Source organism: Narcine bancroftii, chromosome 2 (genome assembly GCF_036971445.1).
Source record: "Narcine bancroftii isolate sNarBan1 chromosome 2, sNarBan1.hap1, whole genome shotgun sequence".
Taxonomy (NCBI): domain Eukaryota; kingdom Metazoa; phylum Chordata; class Chondrichthyes; order Torpediniformes; family Narcinidae; genus Narcine; species Narcine bancroftii.
This window is the reverse complement of record NC_091470.1, coordinates 254,582,686-254,608,780: the sequence shown is the minus strand read 5'-3', so window position 1 is coordinate 254,608,780 and position 26,095 is coordinate 254,582,686. Positions and strand designations below refer to the sequence as shown.

The following is a 26,095-nucleotide window of genomic DNA, read 5'->3' as shown; positions in this document are numbered from 1 at the left end:
ATCTTTGACCTTACTTGCTATGACAATACAGTAGATCATCAAAGTGACTTATCTGACTTAATTTTCACTTTTGCAGAAAGATAAGGAGAAAATTCAAGAATACAAAAGGCAGGTGTCAAACTTGGTCAACAAGTCAAAAAAGATAGTCCAGCTAAAACCACGCAGTCCATCTTCTGGTATTTTCCAGCATGGTACAAACCAAATAATTCTCAAGGCTCTTTGTGACTACAAACAGGATCAGGTACAACACTCAGTTTTATTTCTGGTAACATGCCCTTGTTATTCCCATAAGACAGTGCGCAGTGGATCAGGTATTGATAGGTGGACCACATTCAATCCAGGGTGTTTGGTCATCAAGCATTTTTCTGAATGCCCTGGTCTTGAAGTGTTATTGACAGCTTAAGGACCTATTATTTTATGGAAAAGAAATTTCAAAGTACAGTATGGAGATATTTGAATTAAGTATTGAATTAAGATCCATAGAATCAGAATGTTCCTTTCACTATTGAGTCTCCTCACTGAGAATAATCAATTTATTGCTGCTTCACTTTATTTCTGAGTTGTTCAACTAAGTATAAAAGAGCTTCAGTGCCATATTTCCTTCTTTAAGTTCTCATATAATGTTATAATTACTAGTGAGCCAATCTTAAAGCAGTCAAGCCATCTTTGAGTGAAAACATTTTGCTGTGAAATATTAAAGGATGCTTTTTCACTCAGAGAGTGGTGGCAGAATGGAATGATCTTCCAAAAGAGATAGTTGCGGCAGGGTCCCTTCTGTCATTTAAGAGAAGGTTAGTTGTGTACATGGATGTGAGGGGTTGGAGGGTTATGGGTGGAGACCAGGAGGGGGAAGCTAGTGGAGTTGTTCAAGTGAACCGGCGTGGACTTGAAGGGCCAACATGGCCTGTTTCCACACCGTAAACAGTTATATGGTTATATGGATAACACATCACTTGGTGGGGAGGAAAGAATTGTCACCATTTCCGGTTGAGAGTGGGGAAGGAAGGTAGCCTGTATAAAGGGGAAGATCCAGTGTGTGATTGGTTGACTGAAGAGGGCAAAGAATGACGGGCAGATGGTGGAGGAGGAGGCGGCGTGAAGTTGGGAGACAGAGGCAGGTGAATGATAAGTGGAAGCAGACAAAGTTTTTAAATAAAACAGCAGATGGAGCCAGATGGGGGTAGGTGGAGCCAATGCTATAACTTTACTTCAAATCTGATTTAACTAGAGTCACTTCAGGCCCTGTGTTGTTACAGTCCCAATGAACAATAATGATATTTGTATTGTTTTGAATTAATTCACTACCTTATCGAATGGTTAGCTCATAAGATAGGTTTTGCTGGCGTTTATGTCTACTGAAAGATCTCTCTTTGCAAAATGTAACATGGGATTGCAGTTAATGAAACTGTCTCACAGGAAGACTCATGCTGACCTTTAAAGTGTGTCTGTAAGAGCCAAGAAGCTAAATTATAAAATGTCTACTTTGTTTTCAGTTGTAGAGTTGTAATTGACATAATTAAATAATTTTACTCTAACTCTAATATATTCTTCCCTCTCTTTTTGAAGAGAGTTGTCCATCGAGGAAATGAATGTATTTTATTGGATAATTCACAACGCAGTAAGTGGAGAGTGATTGGACCGGGAGGAATGGAAATGGAGGTTCCATCTATTTGTCTTATCATCCCACCTCCAAACCCTGGTGCGATCGATCTTGCAAATAAGTATGAAACTCAGTCAACTGATATGACTTGTTTTTTTTAAACTTATGAATGTAGTTTGTGTGCTTTGATGAATATGAAACGATGCTTTTTTGTTATTCTCACCAGAATTGATCAGTACTATGAGGCTATCCTTTCTCTGTGGAACCAGTTGTACATTAATATGAACAGCTTGGTATCCTGGCAATACTGCTTGATAGATATTGAGAAGATACAGAGTTGGACCATATCCATGGTAAGCTCTGGAAAACCTTTATCTTCTGTAATGAGATTGATAGGTTCAAATGAAATATTATAGTAGGTACATGCCACTGATCTGTTGGGGATGAGTGATTATTTCAGAGCAGATAAAGGTAATCACAAATGCAACTGCAACAAGTATTACGTCTATGATTAGCTTGCTGTATCAACCATAGCAATGAAAGAGCATGTCTTCATTCAGTTGGGTGCTCCATTGGATGTGGAAGCACTAAAAAGACAAATGTCTTTTTATAATGATATTCAAAAACAAAAGATGAATCACATTTCCTAACAACTCGAGATGCTTCGCTCTGTCCACATCAATGACAGGGATCTCCCAGTGACCAACCCTTTTAATTCTGTGCCCCACTCCCACACTGGCATGTCAGTCCTGGTCTCATGTACTCTCAAACAAAGGCCACTCCATAAATTGGAGAATCAACACCTAATATTTTATCTGGGCACTCTCCAACACAATGGCATTAACATGGACATCTCTGCTTTCTGCTAGCCTCTTCTCCCTTTCTTCCCATCCCTCTGTCTTTTTTCCTCCAGCTCTCCACCCCCTTCCATCTCCTTTCACAGAGCTATCCCTCTTTCCCCTATTTGCTGTGTGTGATAGTACAGACCTATCACCAATGTATATAGTTACAGTATCTAGAGTGTAATGACTGTGCTTACAGCGATTGGCTGAGAGCTTAGCCACGCCTACTGTCTGGGCCTTAAAGGGTTGTGTCCCTAGCCAGGTCGGAAAGCCTTGGTTTGGATCAACAAGTCTGGTTCTTTCGATGAGCTCTACACTGTGTGCCTTCCTTGCCTAATCCTCCTGTCTGTGGGACTGTGCTCCACTCCTTTCCCTCCCCCCACCATTCTGTTTGGATGCCTGCCTACATTCTGCTCATACCTTGATGAAGGGCTCAAGCCCTAAATGTTGGTTATGTAGCTTTATCTTTGTTACATAAAAGTACCCTGTTTAACCTGCTGACTTACTCCAGCTATTAGGAAATGTTTTTGACTCCTCCAAAAGAAAACATTTTCCTGGATAAGAATACATATTAGAAATATGAGGTTGTTAGTTCAGTTGCATTTGCCAAACTTTCAACGTAGATATGAGAAAATCTGTTTTCCTGTTCAAGTAAATAATACGAACTTGTAGTGGCCAAGGGGACAAGTAAGGGATATTAATTTGTAACTGCTTGCAAGTAATCTTTGCTTTGTTTTCAGTTACGGACAATGTCACGTAAAGATTATGAGTTGGTTCTAAGAAACTTGGAAAAGAACTTCCAAACTTTCCAGATGTACAGCAAGAATTCGCAATATTTCTCTGATGCAGACAAGCAGAAATTGGATTCTGATTTTAGCTCTAGCAAGAAGCGCTATATGACCATGGTCACTACTCTGGAGGAAGAGAGAAGTGGTGGGCAAGGTTTGTACTGGGCTCAGCGATGCTTACCTCTAGCGATGTACAAGTTATGGTTCTGTTCGGCAATGAAAGGAATAGTTTCCCGACAATTTGATCTGCCTTGTTTGGTGATCAATTCCAGATTCTTGAAGCTTGTTTACAAAAAGGAATGAATCTCTGATTTATCTTTTTAGCTATTTTAGCCATTGTATTGAATCTGTGTCCTCTTGAATATTTTGACCAATTTGTCATTTGTATTTGGACAGCATGGGCTGGAAGGGCCTGATACCATGCGAGATCTCTAAATTTAAACAATTGTTTTTAAAAAAAAAAAATTAGATTCATTAAATCACTTCATAATTCTTCATAATCATTGTAAAATACTTCATTATTATGGACCATAAATAATGCTGTTGATGCAATGGTGATGCACATGGATAAATGTCCAAAATGACATCTTTTGAATCAGTCGAGAAATGTAATTTTATTCCTCTGGTGGGTAACAATGAAAGAAGCCAAAGCTTCATTGGTGGAATTTTGAGCCCTCCTTTCTAAAAACAATCCAGGTTATTTTCCCTGATAGCTGAATCCTTCTCAGCACACTCTACTAATGAGACGTTGCTGGAAAAATGCTGCCACAATGGCAGGAGTTTGTGTAGATGAAAACATAAAGTGAATGAGTAAAGTTGAGGCATTGTAAGTCATATATTTTGGAACAGTGGCAATGCAGCCATTGAGTTACTTGCTTAGTAATTTTAAAGACCTGAGAACCATGGAATCTGTTAAATTAATAATTAATCTGTAATAAAAATGGCTACAAACTACAAGGTTGTCATAACAACCCATCTGGTTCACCAATGCCCTTTAGAGTTGGATATCTCATCTGTGCCTGGTCTGGCCTTTGTATGACTCCAGAGCCACTAATGTTATCTCACACAAAGCAGTAGATTATGATGTATTAAAGTTATTAACATAGACTTTTCTCAACGGTGATTATTTGCCTTCTCCTTTCATTTTAAGGAGAGCAGATATTTGAGGTCTATTCGGATTCCTTTCAAGAAATGCACCTGGTTTACTGCATGGATATGCTGGGGGTTTAGGTGACACTCCATACTGAGAATTTTTTTTTTAAATTAGCTCTTTCATATACATTTAATAAATCTACTGACTGAAGTTTATCCTTGGCCACATGCATTGAACACAGAGCCAATTTTTGAAAGCACAGTTCAATGTTCACAAGGCACTATCCTGTTGAAGATCCCATTTCCATGCTGCATAGCCTAATGGCTCACTGTCCTGCTTCTGTAATGAAAGGGATTGAGGACATATTCTTACCCTTGTGTTTTTGAAGACTGACTTCCAACAAGAGCAACAAGTTTTGTCAGCTTTATGAAGGCGTGTGTCACTTAAAAAAAAAATTATAATTATATGACACACTATACAGAAAATTCAGACTACCAATTTAATTGTTCATTAAACACATGCAATTTTCAGTGCATTTTTCTGCATTTTCGCAACTGAGTGTTTCACTTTTATTGGCTCTGGCTACATGCAATAATTAGACAGCACTGTTATTTTGAGAAGTTCCAAAATTAAAATACTGAGGCAAACTACAGAGAAAGAGATTATATGGTGGTTTAATAGAGGCATTTAAAATTATGGTGAGGCACAAAAGAAGAAATGAAATGCATGTTACCAGTAATGGGGCTCCAAAAATAGATGAAGTGCATACAAGATTAAGTGTAACTTGATTCATTTCAAATTGTTCAACATATTGCTTTTCTTAACATTAATAGTCATCCTATACATCTACCTTTGGGTAGGGATTCTCTGGGCACTATTAAGCCTTATGAGTTTTCAGTGAAATATTAACAACTACGTACTTGAAATTTGGGCCTATTTTTGTCTGAGAACCAATTTCTGGGCAATAACCAGAAGAATTGTTATTGCTTATTCAGAATCAAGCATGCCAGATCACATCACTCTTTGCCATTCTTAATTCTAATATTTGTTAATTTGTTCATCTTCAGAGTCATGAGCTCCAAAATCTAGATATTCACCCTGATATTAACAATCATATTGAATGTGTAAAATGCAACAAACAACAAGGCCATATCTGCTCTCTAAATCTAAAGCAGATTTAAAAACATCATTTGGCCCTATGGTGTAAAAGAACTGGGTTACTCCCAGTGTGCTGGGCAGTTAGCATCGTAGAAGTAAATTATCTGGTTATTATCACACTGTTAGTTGTGTGAGCTTGCTGTTTGCAAATTAGTTGCAATATTTCCACATTACAAAGGAACCAAGTCTCCCATCAAGGATTTTCTTTCAAATAAATGCAGATGAACCTATCTTTTCTTGAAACTTAAGTGGTCCAGGCCTAGCAACTTTCTTGTATTTTTACTTTCAATGCAATCGCCATAATGAGTCTACCATTGTGAACATACAGAACTCTAGATGTAACCCCAAAACAAACTGCTGGAGGCACATTCCTTTTAATGCCAAATTTTGTTCTCTTGCACCCCTGGTAGTTCATCCAGAGGTGGTGATACCAACACGACACCCACCACCAGTGATGGACATGAATTTCCAACAAGAGCTCCAGAAGATACGCCACCGTTTAGAAATTAATGAGAACAAAATGATGGAAAAAATACATCTCCTCATTGATTCAAATGCACAGGAGGAATTTGTACAAAGGATGGCTGAGTTGGAGGTGAGAATGAAATGACAATGTAATGTGAAATTTTAACATGAAAAACAACTGTAAATTTTGTAATGCCAAAGAATACCTGGGTTTCTTCCTATAATTTTATCAAGTAAACTCCCCTTTGGGAGAAAAAGCATGTTTCATTTAAGTCCAATTTTGGCCTTGTAGTTGAAAGGAATGTTTAACCATTGAGCTAGGAATTTCAGTGTATGCTGTTGATTTCATTGGCAGTTTAACAATTAAAATTGACAGATGGCTCTTTTTAACCTTTTGAACATAGATTTTAAAGAGACAGGGAACAGAGGAAAAGGAATCAACAAATTCATTTGTGTACGTGAAAGAAAATAAAACTGTTTTTAGTTGGGTCTGATACACTGCACAATTTTGTGTTTTGAATGAGTAGACATTATATTTGGGAGTCTTACACTGATACAATAAAGTCTACACATTATTACTGTCTAATATACCATTAGATGGTTTGCTCAGCCATTAATCCCATGGCAAAAAAAAATCTGAAGGTGGGTCAAGCCACATCAGTGGGAGAGGGAATTGTGGGCATTTGGGTGGAAACCCTACATCAAGATCGTATTCTGTCAATCTCATCACTATTTGCACAGGTCTTTTTTCCAAAATTTAGGGTTGCTTAATAAATTATCGTGTATTTTGTCTTAAAATGAATTAGAAACAAAGAGGACAGAGTGATGAAACAATTGTGAAAATCATCCACTGTTGTGGTTGAAGTAAATTCTTGGCTGAGCAAACCATCTAATGGTATATTAGACAGTAATAATGTGTAGACTTTATTGCATCTAAGAGTAGCCATGGAAAATTATTCACTGCAGCTGTGTTAATTTACAAACTTTTTTTCATAACTTATTCTGTAACCCAGCCGAAAATCAGTTAGTATTTTCTATCTCTGCAAGGTGCGGAGATCAATGTGGAATGATTTCCTTTCTGTCTGTGAAAAGCCACTTTCCACTTACTCAGCAAAAGCTACTCCTAACTGCTCACAAACTTTCCATCTGAGAGGGAAACAAACATACCAGGCTGGTGCCAAACAACCAGACATTTATGATTAGGTACATTAAAGGAATGAAGTGAGCATCATATTAAAGATAGCTATCTTAGACAAGGCTTGAAACTTAATTTTTCAAGAAATGGTGCATTTAGAAAATATTTTGATGTGACATTTTAATAGAAGTACTGTAAAACCCCTGTTATCTGGAATTCAAGCAACTGGCAAAATCAAAAATGCTTGGGAACAGGATTTAAATTTGACCATATCGGATGTGGATTGGGACACAATTCTTAAGTTGGTTAATAGTTCTTCGTTATGTGCTTGACATTGTCTATGACAATTCAAAGTGGTACATAGAGCACATTTGTCTAAGGTTGAATTGTCTTGCTTTTGTTCCGATATGACTCCCTGATGTGACAGGTGTAAGAGCAGAGATTAATTCATATGTTCTGGACTTGCCCGAACCTGGAAAAATACTAGAGAGAGGTTTTCCATACTTTATCAAAGAATTTCAATCTAGATTTAACACCAAATCCATTGGTGGCCCTCTGGCACAACAGGAGGGAATGATTCTTCTTTATCTCTGGTTCAGAGTCGCATTATTTACTTTGCCTCTCTTTTGGCGAGGCGAGTGATTTTACTTAAATGGAAAGATGCTGCCCTGTCTACTTATGATCAGAGGTTGTGTGACCTCTTGTCCTGTTTGTTTATGGGAAAGATTCGTTATTCAATTAATAATTCAGATATATGATTCCAGAAGTTTTGAGGGTCATTTATAACTCATTATCTTATTTTATAATTTTACTCCAATATAATTAAATAGTCTGACTTGTATCTTTTCCACATTCCTTATATTAATTTTTTTTTAAACCTTAATTTTTCTTTTAATGTGACATCTGGATAGGTAAGGGGTTTGAGTTTTTCTCTACTATTTTATTCCTTCCTCTTTTATTTGTATTATTAATTTTTCTAAAAAGCTATTTACAATATGAGTTATAGATATTTACAATTTATATATGTTTGTGATAAAAAAGAATATCTTGTTTAGTTTACTCTCTTGAATTGGAGCCTTTTTGTTTGTATAAATTCTTTATTAAAATCAATAAAAATATTTCTAAAAAGAAAGAAAGCAACCTCAAGCAACTGGCAAGAAAATTCACGGAAGATAGATAGATAGATAACTAGAATGAATAAAGAGAATGAATAAGGATAACTAAAAAAAATAATTTCAAGTTTAAAATTGTCAAAGTAAATGTTCTCTGAAGTAACACGTCAACCTTAGGTGAAGACGGGAGCAAATATTCAGCCAGTGGAGTGCCTTGGTCTTGCTTTACTCATAGCAACTGCTTGAATCAAGTTGTGTTTGAATAAAATGGTATCGCACGGGATGAAGAACTGGTTGATGCCGCTCACCATTGGGTGACTCTTAAAGGGTCTCCTTATCCCTGCTTAGTAAGAGTCTTTATCTTTACTAGTATATTATTAAGTATATAAAACTTGGTTGGGGGGGTTAATTTTCTATAATGTTACTGTTCGTTTTTCGGGTGGACAAGTGAAGTTTGTTCAGTGTAAGTACAGTAGAGTATTTTGTCTCTAAAACTATTTATTCTCAATGCTGGTGTATGAGTTAGGCATTGCAAGAGTGAATCTCAAGCAATCTGAAAACTTACTTATCTGGCATCTACCAATCCCCTGTAAGTGCTGGATACTGGGGTTTTACTATATTAGGAAATTTATGGATCATGTATGTTTAAAAAAAAAATTAGCATTTTCAGAAAATCTTAAGGCAAGCTTTGAGACAAGTGGACAGAAATTCTAGTGTAATATAAAGTGTCTAGAGTACCTCCAAAATGGAAGATTTTGCATATCATATCACACTTGTTTGTGTGAAACCGAAAAGGCTCCATTAAAAGCTATAAATCATCAACAAATTCACCAAAATCAACTCATCCAATTAAAAATTAATAAAACGCTCATGTTGCACAGCAGATCAGGTAGTGCTTGTGGACAGATAAACAAGGTTAACGTTTCAGAAAGCTCATTGACCTAACACGTTAAATATGTTTACTTTTCCATTGGTGGTGCCTAGACTGTTTAGTATTTGTTCCTGGGTTAGGACCTGAAAATGATGTACCAGATGACTTATTAATTTGTCTCTGTGTAATTAGTGTAACTTTGGAGTTCAAGGTGTAATTTGAAAATTATCTTGTGTTCTTGAAATGAATGTTGTATCTTTTATTTCATTTTAATTGTTTTCCTATGTTTGTCCTTGACAGGCTTTGCGAGATCAATTGAATACCATTGATGACGACTTTATCAGCCTTCAGAATAGGTGGTATAAATCACCAAATGCATCAAGCAATCAGAAATTCTACTTTGAAACTGAATTTAGCCTCCTAAGCCAAAGATTGAAGAATGGTAGTGATTTTTCTTCAGCCTATTTAGAAAGGTGAGAGGAAATAAATAAAGTTACAAATAATATAAATTGTGCTGCAGTGGGTGTAATGCATGTATCTATCAGCATAAAATGTTTAAAAAAAGACATTTCTTTATATAAATCTTCTGATGAGTGTCAGTGTTCCATGATTGGTTTAATTTGAGTTTCAATCCACTGCAACCTTTCCTGATCATCAAATGCCAACCAGAAAAATATCCCTGCACCCAACTCTATGCTTTCTATTGGTTAACCAATCCTCCATCCATGCTCATACAGCACCCCCAATTGACACCTTATTGAACTCCTTCTGGAAATCCAGGTAAACAATGTCCACTTGCTTCCCTCTTATCATCTATGCTCATTTCTCCTCAAAGAACTGTAATTTTGTCAAACAGGACTTGACTTTGCTGAATCCATGCTGCGTCTTCCTGATGGGTCCATTTTACTCCTGATACCTCGCTATTGCTTCTTTAGTAATAGCTTCAAGCATTTTCCCAGCAACAGGTGTTAATCTAACTGGCATATAATTCCCTGCCTTTTGCCGAGATCCTTTTTTGAATAGTGACATTACATTCACCATCTTCCAATCTATCGGGACCTTTGCACAGTTCAGAGAATGTTGGTAAATGATCACCAAAGCCTCTGCTATAACATGCCATTTCTTTCATTACTCTGGGAAGCATTCCATCAGAACCAAGAGATTTAAAGTTTTACATTTTTAAGTTTAAATGTAGACATACAGCAAGGGATGTCAGCCTTGTATGTCGCCCATGCTGCCGATTTACACCCAATTGACCTACACCTCCAGTACGTTTTTGAATGGTGGGAGGAAACTGGAGCCCCTGGGGAAAATGCATGCAGACTTAGGGAGAACGTACAAACTCCTTACAGATAGAGCGAGATTCGAACCCCAGTCCTGATCACTGGCACTTTAAAGGTGTTGCGCTAACTACTCCGACAGCTGTGCTGCCCCATTTATCTATCTTTAGAGCCTCAAGATTTCTTGAGTACATCCTTTATAGTGAAGCTGTTACATTCAGGTCCTCACCCCACCCCCCCACCCTCATCACATCCATAACATCTGACTGTCATGTTCGACATCTGCCACTGTGAATACCAACATAAAATAGTCATTTGAAGCCTCAGCCATTTCCTCATTATCCAGTATCAATTCTCCCTTCTCATTTTCCAAGGGGCAAAGTTTCGCTTTAGCCACCCTTTTCCACTGATAGATGAGACTAGAACTGGGACAGAGCTTCAAGATTTAAGGCATAGAAGAGGAAGAAGCACCACCCAGAGAGAAGTGAATCTGGAATTATCTGCTGAAAGACACAGTAGAGGCTGCCTCATTGGATCTATTAAAAATGCAAATGGATTTTTGAATAATAGGGAAATTAAGGGTTGTGGGGTCAGGCAAGTAAGTGGAACTAAGTCCACAGCCAGATCAGCCATGATCTCATTGAATACCAGAGCAGTCTCGATGAGGCAGATGGCCAACTCCTGCTCCTATTTCTTACGTTCTTGAAAAGAAGAATTTTGGAATGGATTCATATCGGGAGTGATATTGCCCATTGCAGAATTTGCTATTCCAAAATTTTGTGAGATCAATTATTTTTGTATTAACTTACTAATTGTTTTTATTTTTTTCTTTAGAATGAAAGCATTGAGATCACTCTTTCAAAATATTCTTGAAGTGGAAGATCTGATAAAAGTTTATGAAGCCAGATTAACAGAAGAGGAAACTGTCCCAATGAGTTTGGAGAAAATAGAATATTACAGACAAAATCTCAAGGTAAAGAGAACTGCTGGTATTACTTTTTGATTTTTCGGGGCAATTATCAAAGGTAGGTGATCATTTGTTAGAGCAGATTATCTACCAACCCCATTGGTTTCTACAGGAGGCTTCCCAGCCATGTAGTAAAAATTGGTCTTATTCTGACTTGATCAAGAATTCAGTTAGACACAGAGTCATAGAGTTCTGTGGCACAGAAACAGGCCCTTTGGCCCACTTGTCCATGCTTACCAAGCTAAGCCTGCACTCAGCCCCTATTCCTCTAAATCTTTCCCAATTGCTTACCTTCTGAATATCTTTCAATTATGACAATTGTCTCCCATGTCCTAATGGCAATTTGATGCAAATACACACCACCCTCTGTATGAAGGAGGTGCCCCTCAGGTCTTTTTAAAATCTTTTTCCTCTCACCTTGTCTATGCCGTCTAGTTTTCAATTCCTTAAATGACTCTTTGCATATCTTACCTATGCTGCTCACGATTTCATAACCTTCACACGGTTCCCCATGTCATTCTATGCTCCAGCGAGAAAAGTCCCAGTCGATGCAGCCTCTCCGTATGATTCAGGTAATGAGTTCTTTCTCTCTTCTTTCAAGTAACTTCTGTTGTTTTCCCCCCCCCCATTTTTGTCCCCTTCTTCTTCTGCTTCTATCCTCTCTCACCCACATTTCCATCCTTTCTTCACTAGTAGCCTTTGTTTCCACTTATCATTGACTCTAGCTGCCTCTAACCTCACAATGCATAACTCGTCTTCTTCTTTCTGACCCTTTTTCTCTCTTGCCTATTTTTCATTTTGTCTGGCCTCTGTCTCTTCATCAGTTAGTCATTCTTCACCTCTCCCTGTTTCACCAATTCCCCCTCTACTGACTTCCCACCAGTCCTCATTCTATCTCCCCATTGCACATTCAGTCTTGAAAGGGTGTTCCGGCCCAAAATGTCAGCCATTCATTTTCTTCTGATGTTATTTGGCCCACTGAGTTCCTCTACTACATTCGGTTTTTATTTAAGTCTCTATGCTTTGAGGTATCAGTTCACTTCAGGTTTCCAGAAAATGGGAACTTGTAGAATGAAACACTTATTCCACTCTGCTAGAATACTGTACCTGTTGTCTTCCCCGTCCCCTGATTGTTTGATACCAGCAGAGTTGGATCCACCTATGGTAATATTTGTGTAACTGGCTAAGCTCTATAATCTGGAAGTCTTTCAGTGATATTACTGCATCAAAAGCCTTATTTTTGCTTTGCTCCTTCCTCTTAGAAAATGAAGATTGAACTGGATCAGAAGAAGAACTTGTTGACATCAATGCAGCTAAATATGCAGGAATCCATCCGTATCAATGATCACATAATGCCATCTTTCTACAAGTGCGATATAGATCTTGCTAACTACAATGAGAAGGTCACCCAGTTGTCAGATCGGTGGCAGAGGATCTACAAAGAGATTGAGAACAGGTGAGGTTTTGCCAAATCTTTATAAAGTGTCAACCATTTCAGCTCAGAGAGCTAATAGATTCAACTGATCTCTGTTATATGGTTCTGTACCAAGTTCTCCTGGAAAATGAGTTGTCTTTGTAATTAAAAGCACAAATGCTGGAGGAACTCAGCAGGTCCTACAGTGTCCATAGGAGGTAAATATAGATAGCCAATGTTACGGGCCTGAGTTCTTTGTAAAGGTATAAGCAAAAAGCAGGAAGGTGACTGAATGAAAAGGCGGGGAGGATAGAAGAAGGGGCTGGAGGAGGAGCACAGGCTAACAGACAGAAGGCCATAATTGGATGTGGAGAGAAAGGGTGAGAACTGATCGGGGGGGGGGGGGGCAATGGGATCAGTGTGGGGAGAGAGCAGGGCAATGGGATTAATTGGGATTGATACAGGGCTGTGGGGCAATCGAATCAGTGTGGGTCTACAGTAGACAATTTCCTATCGCTAGCTCTGTGGATGTAAAGATGGAGGAAAGGAGACAGGAAAAGAGAGAGAGAGAGGGACAAAGCTCGAGGAAGGGAGACACCGATCTCATATGAAGCCCTTGTCTCACCTCTTTATTCTGGCTTCTCAACTACATTCCCATGTTCTCAATAAAGGGATTTGGCTCAAGGTATCGACCATTCCTTTTCTCCCCCTGGTGCTGATGAATTCCTCCAGCTGAGTAGCGAAAAAGAATGTCTGTGAAAAGGTCAGGCTGTGGTTAGCCTGATTAAAGTTGTCAATATCCATCCAGTCCAAATGGGTTCAGGGGACTATAAGAAGCTGGTAATACAGACAAAGAAGTGGAAAGCGTAACGTGTCCATTGGTCAAGCTGAGCTGATGGAGAGTAGGCAATGAGCCAATAGTGCAAGTGGATGACCTCTAGCAGCAATGGCCAGCTCCAATAAAGAAAAAGAAAGTGAGTCATCTAAAGTTCAAGAATTCAATATCATGTCCAAAGGATATAACAATTATGATTTTTTTAATGCATATCTCGATCCCATTTTTCTTAAGAACAGATGATCTGAAAGTGAAGGTGCTAAAGAGGCCATCCATTAATCAGTATGACAGGTTGTTTCTTGGGTACTTGGACAGCGAAGAAGATTTTCAAAGCTTGCAGAGGGATTTGGACCAGCTGAGAAAATGGCATCTGGAAATTTAATATAGACAAGTGTGAGGTGTTGCATTTTGGAAGAACCATCCAAGAAAGAGCATCCACGGTAAATGGTGGGGCACTGAGGAGTGTGGTAGAACAATGGGATCTGGGACATAATTCCCTGAAAGTGGCATCACAGGTGGATAGGGTTGTAAAGAGAACTATGGCATATTGGCTTTCGTAAATCAATGTATTGTTATGGTAAGGTTATCTAAGACATTGGTGAGGCCATATTTGGGGTATTGTCTGCAGGTTTGGTCAACTGTCTACGGGAAAGATACCAATAAGATAGAAGATTTACTAGATTTACTATGATGTTGGACTTCAGGAATGGAGTTACAGGGAAAAGTTTAAACAGGTTAGGACTTTATACCCTGGAACATAAAAGAATGAGGGGAGCTTTGATAGAGGTATTTAAAATTATGAGGGGGATAGACAGAGTAAATATAGACTTTTTCTACTGAAGGTAGGTGACAAACAAACCAGAGGACGAAAGAGGAAAGGTTTGGGTGGAACGAGAGAATAGTGGGAGCATGGATTGAATTGCCAGCTGAAGTGGTGAATGTGGGTTCAGTTTTAACATTTAAGAAGGATTTGGCCAGGTACAGGTGTGTTCTGCTTTATGTTCATGATACATTCTGTGAAATTGGGTGTTAGGCGATGAGGACATTGTGTGAGCACCATATTATATACTTAGCAAAGGTATATAGGATACTTTGGTGTACCTGTAAACTTTTTATTTGTAAGTAGGGATCAGTATGGGGACCGACATGGGGCAGTGGGATCAGTATGGAGACTGACACAGGGTGTGGGGAGAGAGCAGGCCAGTGGGATCAGTGTGGGGACAGACACAGGGGTGTGGGATCAGTGTGGGGACTGACATGGGGCAGTGGGGAGAGGACGGGGCAATAGGATCAGTGTGGGGACCAACACAGGGCTGTGGGGAGAGCGCAGGGTAGTGGGATTAATTGGGATTGATACAGGGCTGCGGGGAGAGAGTGGGGCAGTCAAATCAGTTTGGGTCTTCAATATACAATTTCCTATAGCTAGCGATCGCTTTTTCTAAATTGCTGTGGGCTTGCAGTAACTGAATAATTATGGGACCACGGACATTTTTGTGGTCGGATGTTTCCTGAATGGATGTTAAGTGGCACGTACCTGTACATGCATGGGAGTGGTATGGAGGACTATGGACTACATGCAGGTCAGTGGGACTAGGCAACAAAAAAGAATGGTTTGCCATGGACGAAGGGCCAGAGGGCCCTATTTCTCAGCTGTAATGTTCTTGGGTTCTACGTTTTAGACAGCACTGGTACTCAATAGTGCTTATTATCAGAAGACTATCCACATTGACCACCGCCAGTGGGCTGATATCGCCTCCAACCGTGCATCTTGGCGCCTCACAGTTCGGCGGGCAGCAACCTCCTTTGAAGAAGACCGCAGAGCCCACCTCACTGACAAAAGGCAAAGGAGGAAAAACCCAACACCCAACCCCAACCAACCAATTTTCCCTTGCAGCCGCTGCATCCGTGCCTGCCTGTCCCGCATCGGACTTGTCAGTCACCAACGAGCCTGCAGCAGACGTGGACATACCCCTCCATAAATTTTCGTCCGCGAAGCCAAGCCAAAGAAGAAGAAGAAGAAGAAAAGAAAGAATTTGAAGAAGGAAAGCACTGCTTACAATCGATTATAATGCTGACTTTCTTTAAGTTACTTCTCTTCAAGTTGTACAGCACAGAACTTACTGTCTGGCCCAACTCATCCAAGTTGGTAGACTGAGTCAGTCCCGTGGCGTGTATTTGGTCCATGTCCTTCTAAGCCAGGGGTGTCAAACTCAAATTCACGGAGGGCCAAAATTAAAAACTTGGACTAAGTCGAGGGCCGAACTAAATATTTATTGAAAATTTTCAACAACATCTGCATGTTTTCTCTTCTTTCAACATATGTAATGTTAAACTTTAGGATATAACTTTAGGAGGATAATGTTACAGGTCAGGAGTAGGTAGCTCAAGTTCACCCTTTGCTTGACCTGAGGGAAACATATTTTGTCCCTATGGAGATGTAGTCAGCATTCACAGGCTGTGTCCATTTTGGCCTGCAACAGCACTCAGCATTTCCTGCTCACTCCTCAGGCTCTAGGCCTCTATTCACCATCGACCCACCATCCCTCTACCTGACCAGTCCTTTACCCAACCTCTACTCACCCCTCACTCCACTCCCCTCCCCTACTCGCCCTGCCCCTCCCCTTTTACCTCTTCCCTATCCACTCCTCCTTCTACTCATCCCTCCCTCTAACTGCCCCTCGCACCACCATAACTTCCCCTGCCCAATACTCCTCACCTACACCCTCTGCCCATCCCTGCTTACCCACCCACTCAGGCCCAGCGCGCTGCCGATCAGCCTTTGCGGACAGCCACCATCTCTCTCTTCACGTGAAGGGCCGAACCAGCCGTCCCTGGGGTCCGTGCGGGTGCAAGCGCTGAAGGCCGTGGCGACTGGGAGAAGTGCGCTCGCGCTGTGGTAGGGCCGTCCGGTGTCAGTCACGCGGGGCTCGCGCTGCCCGGGGGCCGTGCGCAGCCTGCTATGTCCGTCGCGCCGACAGGAAATCACAGGCGCTCGCCCATCCGCCGCACCGCTCGACAGGTGGGAGAAGTGACTGGTTGTGCGGGGAGCCTTCCAACTGGCTTGCCGACTGATGACATCGACAGACTTCTCGTATTACAATTTCTCGTGTTACAATGGGGAAGGATGTGCAATGAAGGGGGAGGATGGTGGGGGTGACATGACCAAAAAACAGCATCGGCTCTCGCTGCAGGGCGGGCCACCTCTAATACATTTTTGAAATGATCTTGCGGGCCAAATATAATAATATCGCGGGCCAAATTTGGCCCACGGGCCAGAGTTTGACATGTGTGTTCTAAGCCCTCTGTTTCCATGCATCTGTCCAAATGTCTTTTGAATGTTGTAATTGCATATGCGCTTCGATAACTTCCTCTGACAGCTTATTCCAGATTTGGATTACCCTCTGGGAAAAAGTTGCCATTCAGGTCTTATGCCCTTTCGTTCTCGAATCAGCCCCTTGGATGATTTTCTTGTGCTTGCATATCTTGTGATTGTTTTAGCTAAACCCCATCAAGTACCTAAAAAATTGGTTAGAAATCTTTGTGTGCCAGCAATTTGGTTAATAAATAATTTGCCAAAAAAAACCCCACATTGTTTAAATTTAATTTGAAGCAATACTATTCTCGAAGAATTAAATGCCTGTTTTACTTGCATTTTGCAGGTATCATGATTTGGATAAGGAACACAAGATTCTGAAAGACTATGGAGATTTATTCCGGAATCTTAGTAAATGGATTGACGTAACAAAACGCAAGCAGGATGGATTGCAAGTCAGTAGATTTGATGATACAAATGCCATTATACAGCAGATAAATGAGCAGAAGGTTGGTATGTTATTTAAAATGTTGCGGTATACAATGTATTTATAATTAGTCATGAACCATGGGTGTAAAGGGTGGGGCCAGTACTGCGCGCACTGCACTCCACCTAAAAGCTCCTTTGCGCAGGCCCGAGGACAGGTCCACGTCCTCCCCCTCAACGTCCTCCCCCTCCACGTCCTCCCCCTCCACGTCCTCCCCCTCCACGTCCTCCCCCTCAAAAGATGCTCACAAACTCAAGCTAGCATGCTGGAACATCAGAACCATGCTAGATAAGACTGACAGCCATCGACCTGAACGTCGGTCTGCCCTCATTGCACATGAACTCCTCAGACTTGACATCGACATAGCCGCTCTCAGTGAAGTCCGCCTGGCAGATGTAGGCAGCTTCCAAGAACGCGGCGCGGGCTACACACTCTACTGGTCTGGCAAGCCTTCGGATGAACGACGCCTATCTGGTGTAGGCTTCATGGTCAAGAGCTTCATTGCCTCCAAACTCGAAAACCTTCCGACAGGCCTCTCGGACCGAATCATGTCCATGCGACTCCCACTTCAAAACAAGCGTCACATCACCCTCATCAGTGTCTATGCTCCAACCCTCCAGGCGGAACCAGCAGAAAAGAACAAGTTCTACACCGACCTGCGCAACCTCATCCAACGTACCCCTACAGCCGACAAGGTTGTCATCCTGGGCGACTTCAACGCTCGTGTCGGCAAAGACTCAGAAACCTGGCCAGGAATCCTGGGCAAGCATGGCGTCGGCAAGTGCAACGACAATGGGCGCCTCCTGTTGGAGCTCTGCGCAGAACAGCGGCTTGTCATTACAAACACCCTTTTTCAGCAGAGGGACAGCCTTAAGACCACCTGGATGCATCCCCGATCCAAACACTGGCACCTCCTGGACTACATCCTGGTGCGAGAAAGTGACAAACAAGATGTGCTCCACACCAGGGTCATGCCTAGCGCGGAATGCCACACTGACCACCGGCTGGTTCGCTGCAAGCTCAACCTTCACTTCAAGCCAAAGCCCAGGAACAATAAAGCCCCCAGAAAGAGGTTCAATGTTGGAAAACTGCAGTCAGACGAAGCGAGAGGAAACTTCCAGGCAAACCTCAAAGCAAAGCTCGACGTTGCAACCCGCCTCACGGACCCGTCCCCTGAAACCCTCTGGGATCAGTTGAAGACTACCATACTGCAATCCACTGAAGAGGTACTGGGCTTCTCCTCCAGGAAAAACAAGGACTGGTTTGACGAAAACAGCCAGGAAATCCAGGAGCTGCTGGCAAAGAAGCGAGCTGCCCACCAGGCTCACCTTACAAAGCCGTCCTGTCCAGAGAAGAAACAAGCCTTCCGTCGCGCATGCAGCCATCTTCAGCGCAAACTCCGGGAGATCCAAAATGAGTGGTGGACTAGCCTCGCCAAACGAACACAGCTCAGCGCGGACATTGGCGACTTCAGGGGTTTCTACGAGGCTCTAAAGGCTGTGTACGGCCCCTCACCCAAAGTCCAAAGCCCGCTGCGCAGCTCAGACGGCAAAGTCCTCCTCAGCGACAAGATCTCCATCCTCAACCGATGGTCAGAACACTTCCAATCTCTTTTCAGTACCAACCGCTCAGTCCAAGATTCCGCCCTGCTCCAGCTCCCTCAACAGCCCCTAAGGCTAGAGCTGGATGAGGTTCCCACCCTGGATGAGACATATAAGGCAATCGAACAACTGAAAAGTGGCAAAGCAGCAGGTATGGATGGAATCCCCCCAGAAGTCTGGAAGGCTGGCGGCAAAACTCTGCATGCCAAACTGCATGAGTTTTTCAAGCTTTGTTGGGACCAAGGTAAACTGCCTCAGGATCTTCGTGATGCCACCATCATCACCCTGTACAAAAACAAAGGCGAGAAATCAGACTGCTCAAACTACAGGGGAATCACGTTGCTCTCCATTGCAGGCAAAATCTTCGCTAGGATTCTACTAAATAGAATAATACCTAGTGTCGCTGAGAATATTCTCCCAGAATCACAGTGCGGCTTTCGCGCTAACAGAGGAACCACTGACATGGTCTTTGCCCTCAGACAGCTCCAAGAAAAGTGTAGAGAACAAAACAAAGGACTCTACATCACCTTTGTTGACCTCACCAAAGCCTTCGACACCGTGAGCAGGAAAGGGCTTTGGCAAATACTAGAGCGCATCGGATGTCCCCCAAAGTTCCTCAACATGATTATCCAACTGCACGAAAACCAACAAGGTCGGGTCAGATACAGCAATGAGCTCTCTGAACCCTTCTCCATTAACAATGGCGTGAAGCAAGGCTGTGTTCTCGCACCAACCCTCTTTTCAATCTTCTTCAGCATGATGCTGAACCAAGCCATGAAAGACCCCAACAATGAAGACGCTGTTTACATCCGGTACCGCACGGATGGCAGTCTCTTCAATCTGAGGCGCCTGCAAGCTCACACCAAGACACAAGAGAAACTTGTCCGTGAACTACTCTTTGCAGATGATGCCGCTTTAGTTGCCCATTCAGAGCCAGCTCTTCAGCGCTTGACGTCCTGCTTTGCGGAAACTGCCAAAATGTTTGGCCTGGAAGTCAGCCTGAAGAAAACTGAGGTCCTCCATCAGCCAGCTCCCCACCATGACTACCAGCCCCCCCACATCTCCATCGGGCACACAAAACTCAAAACGGTCAACCAGTTTACCTATCTCGGCTGCACCATTTCATCAGATGCAAGGATCGACAATGAGATAGACAACAGACTCGCCAAGGCAAATAGCGCCTTTGGAAGACTACACAAAAGAGTCTGGAAAAACAACCAACTGAAAAACCTCACAAAGATAAGCGTATACAGAGCCGTTGTCATACCCACACTCCTGTTCGGCTCCGAATCATGGGTCCTCTACCGGCACCACCTACGGCTCCTAGAACGCTTCCACCAGCGTTGTCTCCGCTCCATCCTCAACATCCATTGGAGCGCTCACACCCCTAACGTCGAGGTACTCGAGATGGCAGAGGTCGACAGCATCGAGTCCACGCTGCTGAAGATCCAGCTGCGCTGGATGGGTCACGTCTCCAGAATGGAGGACCATCGCCTTCCCAAGATCGTATTATATGGCGAGCTCTCCACTGGCCACCGTGACAGAGGTGCACCAAAGAAAAGGTACAAGGACTGCCTAAAGAAATCTCTTGGTGCCTGCCACATTGACCACCGCCAGTGGGCTGATAACGCCTCAAACCGTGCATCTTGGCGCCTCACAGTTTGGCGGGCAGCAGCCTCCTTTGAAGAAGACCGCAGAGCCCACCTCACTGACAAAAGGCAAAGGAGGAAAAACCCAACACCCAACCCCAACCAACCAATTTTCCCTTGCAACCGCTGCAATCGTGTCTGCCTGTCCCGCATCGGACTGGTCAGCCACAAACGAGCCTGCAGCTGACGTGGACTTTTTACCCCCTCCATAAATCTTCGTCCGCGAAGCCAAGCCAAAGAAAGATAATTAGTCATGACCATTGTACATCAGTCATAACAGGTTTTAATCCAGATTACTCAATCTACATTAGAGTTAAGAATGAACGTTTTGTTTCCACGTAAAATGAAGAGGATAATTTTTAATTGGGCAACACAGAGAGCTGCAGTTAGTGTGGCTCTCACAGCTCCAAGTGACTGTTCAATTTTGATCTCAGATGCTGATTAAGTGAACATAGAACACTACAGCACAGTACAGGCCCTTCAGGCCTCAATGTTGTGCCGGCTTATATATTCCTCCCAAAACAAATACGAAACCTTTCCTACCTTTTAACCCTCTATTTTCTTTCATCCATTTGCCTAAGAGTCTTTTAAATTCCGCTAATGTTTCAGCATCCACAACCATCCCTGGCAGGGAAGTGCAGGCACCCACAACTCTCTGTGTAAAAAAAAAAATTAAAAATAAATACCCCTGATGTCCTCCCTAAACTTTCCTCCCTTCACTTTGTGCAGATGTCCTCTGGTGTTTGTTATTCCTGCCCTGGGTGAAAACGGTGCTGGTTGTCCATCTGATCTATGCCTCTCAGAATCTTAGAGACTCTATTTAGTCTCCTTTCATCTTTCTTTGCTCCAAATGGAAAAATCTCAGCTCTGATAATCTTGCCTCAAAAGCCTATTTTCCAATCCAGGCAACATCCTGGTAAATCTCCTCTGCACTCTCTCCGCAGCAACCACAACCTTCCTATAATGAGGTGACCAGAACTGAACACAATTCTCGAAGTCTGGTCTCACCAAAGATTAGAAGAGTTGCAACATGACCTCTTGACTCTTGAACTCAATCCACTTATTAATGAAATCCAGCAATCCAAAGGCCTTATCAACTAACCTAGCAACCTGCGCAACAACCTTGAGTGATGTATGAATTTGAACCCCAAGGTCCCTCTGTTCCTCCACAATGTTAAGTATCTGACCATTAATCCTATACTCAGCCTTCAGGTTTGACCTTCCAAAAAACATCATCTTTACCTGGATTGAACTCTTATCTGCCACTTTTCCACCCAACTCTGCATCATACCTATATTTTTTTGTAACCTACAACAACCTTCAGAACCATCCACCACTCCTCCAACCTTCATATTATCCGCAAATTTACTGATCCATCCTTCCGCTTCTTCATCCACATTATTTATAAAAATTACGAAGAATAGGGTGTCACAGAACAGATCCTTGCAGAACTCCATTAGTCACTGACCTCCAGGCAAAGTACTCTCCATCCACAACTACTCTCTGCTTTCTACATGTAAGACTATTTTTAATCCTCCAAACAAGGTTCCATGAATCCCATGCCTCATGACTTTCTGAATGAGTCTTTCATGGGGGGCCTTGTCAAATTATTTACTAAAATCCATATGGACCACATCTACCTACCACCCTACCTTCATCAATTTCTTTGGTTATTTCCTACAAATACTCAATTTGGTTTGTGAGGCTGACTATCCCTGAGTAGATATTTCTCCAAATGCTCATAAATCCTATCCTTAAGAATCTTCTCCAACAGTTTGCACATCACTAATGCAAGACTTACCAGTCCATATTTTCCAGGATTCTCCCCATTACCTTTTTTAAACAAGCAGACCACATTTGACATTCTCCAATCCTCTGGCACCTCCCCTGTGGCCAAGGAGAACTCAAAGATCATAGCCAATGCTCCAGCTATCTCTTCCTGCCTTTCCCATTGCACATTAGGATATATTGCATCTGCCCCCAGAGACTTATAAACCTTAATTTTTTAAGAAGATTGAACACTTCCTTTTTTTAAATTTCAGCATCATCCAGCATACAAGCTTGTTCTATTCCGACATCACCCAGATCAAGGACCTTTTCTTTGGTGAATACTGAAGCAAAGTATTCATTTAGGACCTCCCCAACCTCCTCCACCTCCAGGCACAGGTTGCCACCTTTATCCTTAAGTGGCCCATCTTCATTCTCATCGTCCTTCTGCTCTTCACATACACATACAATGCCTTGGGGTTCTCCTTAATCCTACTTGCTAAGGTATTCTCCTGACCCCTTCAAGCTTTCTTAAGTTCCTTCCTGGCTACCATATAATTCTCATGAGCCTTTCCTGTACCCTGCTTCCTCAATCATATGTGTGCTTCCTTCCTCTTAACTTGCTGCCCCATCTGTTTTGTCAACCACAGTTCCATTTTCCTGCCACTTTTCCCTCTCTCAGTGGGACACTGGTAAATCTCCTCTGCACTCTCTCCGTAGCAACCACAACCTTCCTATAATGAGGTGACCAGAACTGAAAACATCATTGCTCCTTTAACAGGCATTTTAAAGCCTGTATGGTGTCACTAACATTAGGATCAGGCGATGGAATCCCTCGGAGCAGTGCTGTGTCTCCGCTCTCCTGGTCCTGCACCAGTAACAGCACTGCTGTTACAGCAGCTCCGGCACCACTGCCACTTTTTAAAAGTATGTTTCTGCTATAAAGTGGCCTGGGCTCCCATTCAGCCCAATCTCTAGCATTGAATTCTGGTGGAATGAGACTTCACACATGGTAAATTTGCAATGCCTGTGTCAATCCAAGGGTCTACTTCTGGATAGAGCGCTGTTGATGCTTCTTCAAAACTCAATTGGAAGATTGTGCAAAATATGATGGGAAATATCCCATTATCTTTTGGAAGATATCACTTGTGCATAAGAATGTAAAATCCTTGGGTATTGACTGACAAAAGGAGAAAAATAGTTGCAGTTGTTCGTGGTTTGGGTGGTAGATCTGACCCATGAACCTCTGCATTGAAAATCACCCTAGTTCCCACAATTAAACTGACAACTTCGCTATGATCACTGGATCCCAGACTTGCCTCCTGGCAGCTCTCATCGCATGCTTTCAGGTGTCAGGATTGGGATCCATCTGATATCAGAAGTGCAAGCGGTGGGAATTTCTCCAGGTTGCAACAGTCCTGATTTTCCTTACCGTCACAACAGCAAAAGTTCAATAAATGACTAACCTCAGTCACTGTCACTGGAAGAGTAGGGAATGACAGTGTAAATAAGTCTCACTTCACCCATTTTAACCACATCAGAACTGCTCATACCAGCAGTGACTGTGAAATTAAAAGAGGCCAGATTCTGCAGGGAAATACTAGTAGCTTTCTGCATTTAACCACTTGTGTGCCATTAAGTTTGGGATTTCAACATAAAATGCTAAAGCCCTGAATCTGCTGATTTACTTTTTATTGACCATTTAACAACAACAGTTCAATGGGAAACTCCTGGTGATGAGCAATAAGTGTGAAAATGTAGTGCATTCTCACCACTTCACACCCACAGAGTTGCTATTCCTGCATCCAGAACAGACCAGTGGTTCTCAACCTTTTCCTTTCCACTCGCATACCATTTTAAGTAATCCCTATGCCATATGTGCTCTGTGCTTAGTAAGGGATTGCTTAAGGTGGTATGTGGGTGGGAAGAAAAAGTTTGAAGCAAAATACTTCAGTAACAATTGGGTCAAGAACAGTGATTATCAACCTTCCCTTTCCACTCACACAGCAATCCCTTATTAATCACATAGGGATTACTTAGAGTGTTATGTGAGTGGAAAGGAAAGGGTTGAGAATCACTGATCTGTTCCGGATGCAAGAATAGCAACTCTGTGGGTGTGAGTGGTGAGTGTGTGGGGATGGGGGGATGGGGTGTGGGTCCAGGCAAGTGTTGGGCATCCTACATTTTCTTTTTGGAGAATTGAGCTTTATTCAAGTATTTTTTGACACTTAAAATGTGTACTTTGCTACTATTTTGATTTGTTAGAAGTCAGCCAAATCTAGGGTGTGACTTAACCAGTAGTCAAAATATTTGTGGCTAGGACTGCTTCTGACTCCTCCAAATGAGAACATCATATTGTCTGTCTCATTGGTAGGAAATTTTAGGCCATTGACACCAAGCAGCAAATGTACTGAGTCGCACTGGCACCTCTCAACCCTCCTCACCTGCCCGTTCAGTTGCTTATCGTTCTCTGATATGTTGAGCTGAAATGATTTTATTGAAAAGTACTCATTCCTGTTGATGTTTGTTTTATTGTTGATTAGAACTTGTACTCTGAAATAAAGAGTAAACGAGGCGAAGTAGAAGAATACCAAAAACATGCAGATCATTGTTCTACATCTGTGAAGGTAGGAAACATTGATGCAATCAAAGAAGTGAGTATTGCTACTGTGCACAATGTTGTGAAATGAGTCAAATCCATAACCTTGTTTATTGGACAGGATTACGAGCTGCAGTTAGCCTCATATAGTGCTGGCCTGGAAACCCTGCTCAATATTCCAGTCAAGAGACAAGTGGCACATTCAATTTCAACTACAATGCTTCATGAGGTATGTAAAACTTTGTGTCCTTTTGCTGAAACAATCATGCTTTGCAATCTATTCACCAGCATAGAATTTAATGCAAACTAAAATAATAGTGGTTACAGAAGGCATTCCCTGTTTTCTATAATAATATTGGACAGAATTGGTTCATACAAATCTGTCATAGAACCAAAGAATGATAACAACAGGTCAGGAGACTGTTATGCCCTCTGAATCCATACTGGGTATCCATAAGAACATTACAACTATAGGTGCCTAACCTTTTATCTGGGATCATTGGGACTAGACACCTGCCATTGTTTGGAATCTTTCAGATTTCAGAATCATTTTGATTTCAGACACTTTAAGCCCACCTCAGCCGCGCTGCCGTCTCTCCCCCCCTTTGTCCACCCAAGCCGTGCTACCATCTCTAACCCATCGCCCACCCAAGACAAGCTGCCGTCTCCCCCCCCCACCCCCCGTCGCCCACCCAAGACGAGCTGCTGTCCGTCCCCCCCGTCGCCCAGCTGAGTTGTGCTGCTGTGTCTCCCCATCACCTACCCGAGTCGTGCTGCTGTGTCTCCCCGTCACCCACCCGAGTCGTGCTGCCGTCTCTCCCCTCACCCTTGCCCACACGAGTTGTGCTGCTGTCTCTCTCCCCCCCATCGCCCACCCGAGTCATGCTGCTGTCTCTCCCCTCATTGCCCACCCAAGTCGTGCTGCCACCTCTCCTCCATTGCCCACCTGAGTTGTACTGCTGTCTCTCCCCATCGCCCATCCAAGTCATGCTGCCATCTCTCACCCGCCTGAGTCACACTGCCACCTCTCAACCCTCCTCGCCCACCTGAGACGCACTGCCATCTCTCCCCATCACCCACCCAAGTCACGCTGCCATCTCTCCCCCCTTGTCCGCCCAT

General features: G+C 42.4%; 1 protein-coding gene across 2 annotated transcripts in view; it reads left to right on the top strand.

Annotated features, from left to right (window-relative positions):
• dspa (desmoplakin a) overlaps positions 1 to 26,095 on the top strand; it is an 88,853-nt gene that overhangs the window by 43,089 nt on the left and 19,669 nt on the right. For both annotated transcript variants that reach the window (XM_069920867.1, XM_069920868.1), the window contains exons 11-21: positions 77 to 241; positions 1,567 to 1,721; positions 1,827 to 1,953; positions 3,183 to 3,384; positions 5,892 to 6,076; positions 9,365 to 9,537; positions 11,179 to 11,317; positions 12,574 to 12,767; positions 17,220 to 17,382; positions 24,921 to 25,004; positions 25,098 to 25,205. In XM_069920867.1, the coding sequence (XP_069776968.1) occupies positions 77 to 241; positions 1,567 to 1,721; positions 1,827 to 1,953; positions 3,183 to 3,384; positions 5,892 to 6,076; positions 9,365 to 9,537; positions 11,179 to 11,317; positions 12,574 to 12,767; positions 17,220 to 17,382; positions 24,921 to 25,004; positions 25,098 to 25,205 (1,695 nt within the window). The remainder of the gene's footprint in view (positions 1 to 76; positions 242 to 1,566; positions 1,722 to 1,826; positions 1,954 to 3,182; positions 3,385 to 5,891; positions 6,077 to 9,364; positions 9,538 to 11,178; positions 11,318 to 12,573; positions 12,768 to 17,219; positions 17,383 to 24,920; positions 25,005 to 25,097; positions 25,206 to 26,095) is intronic.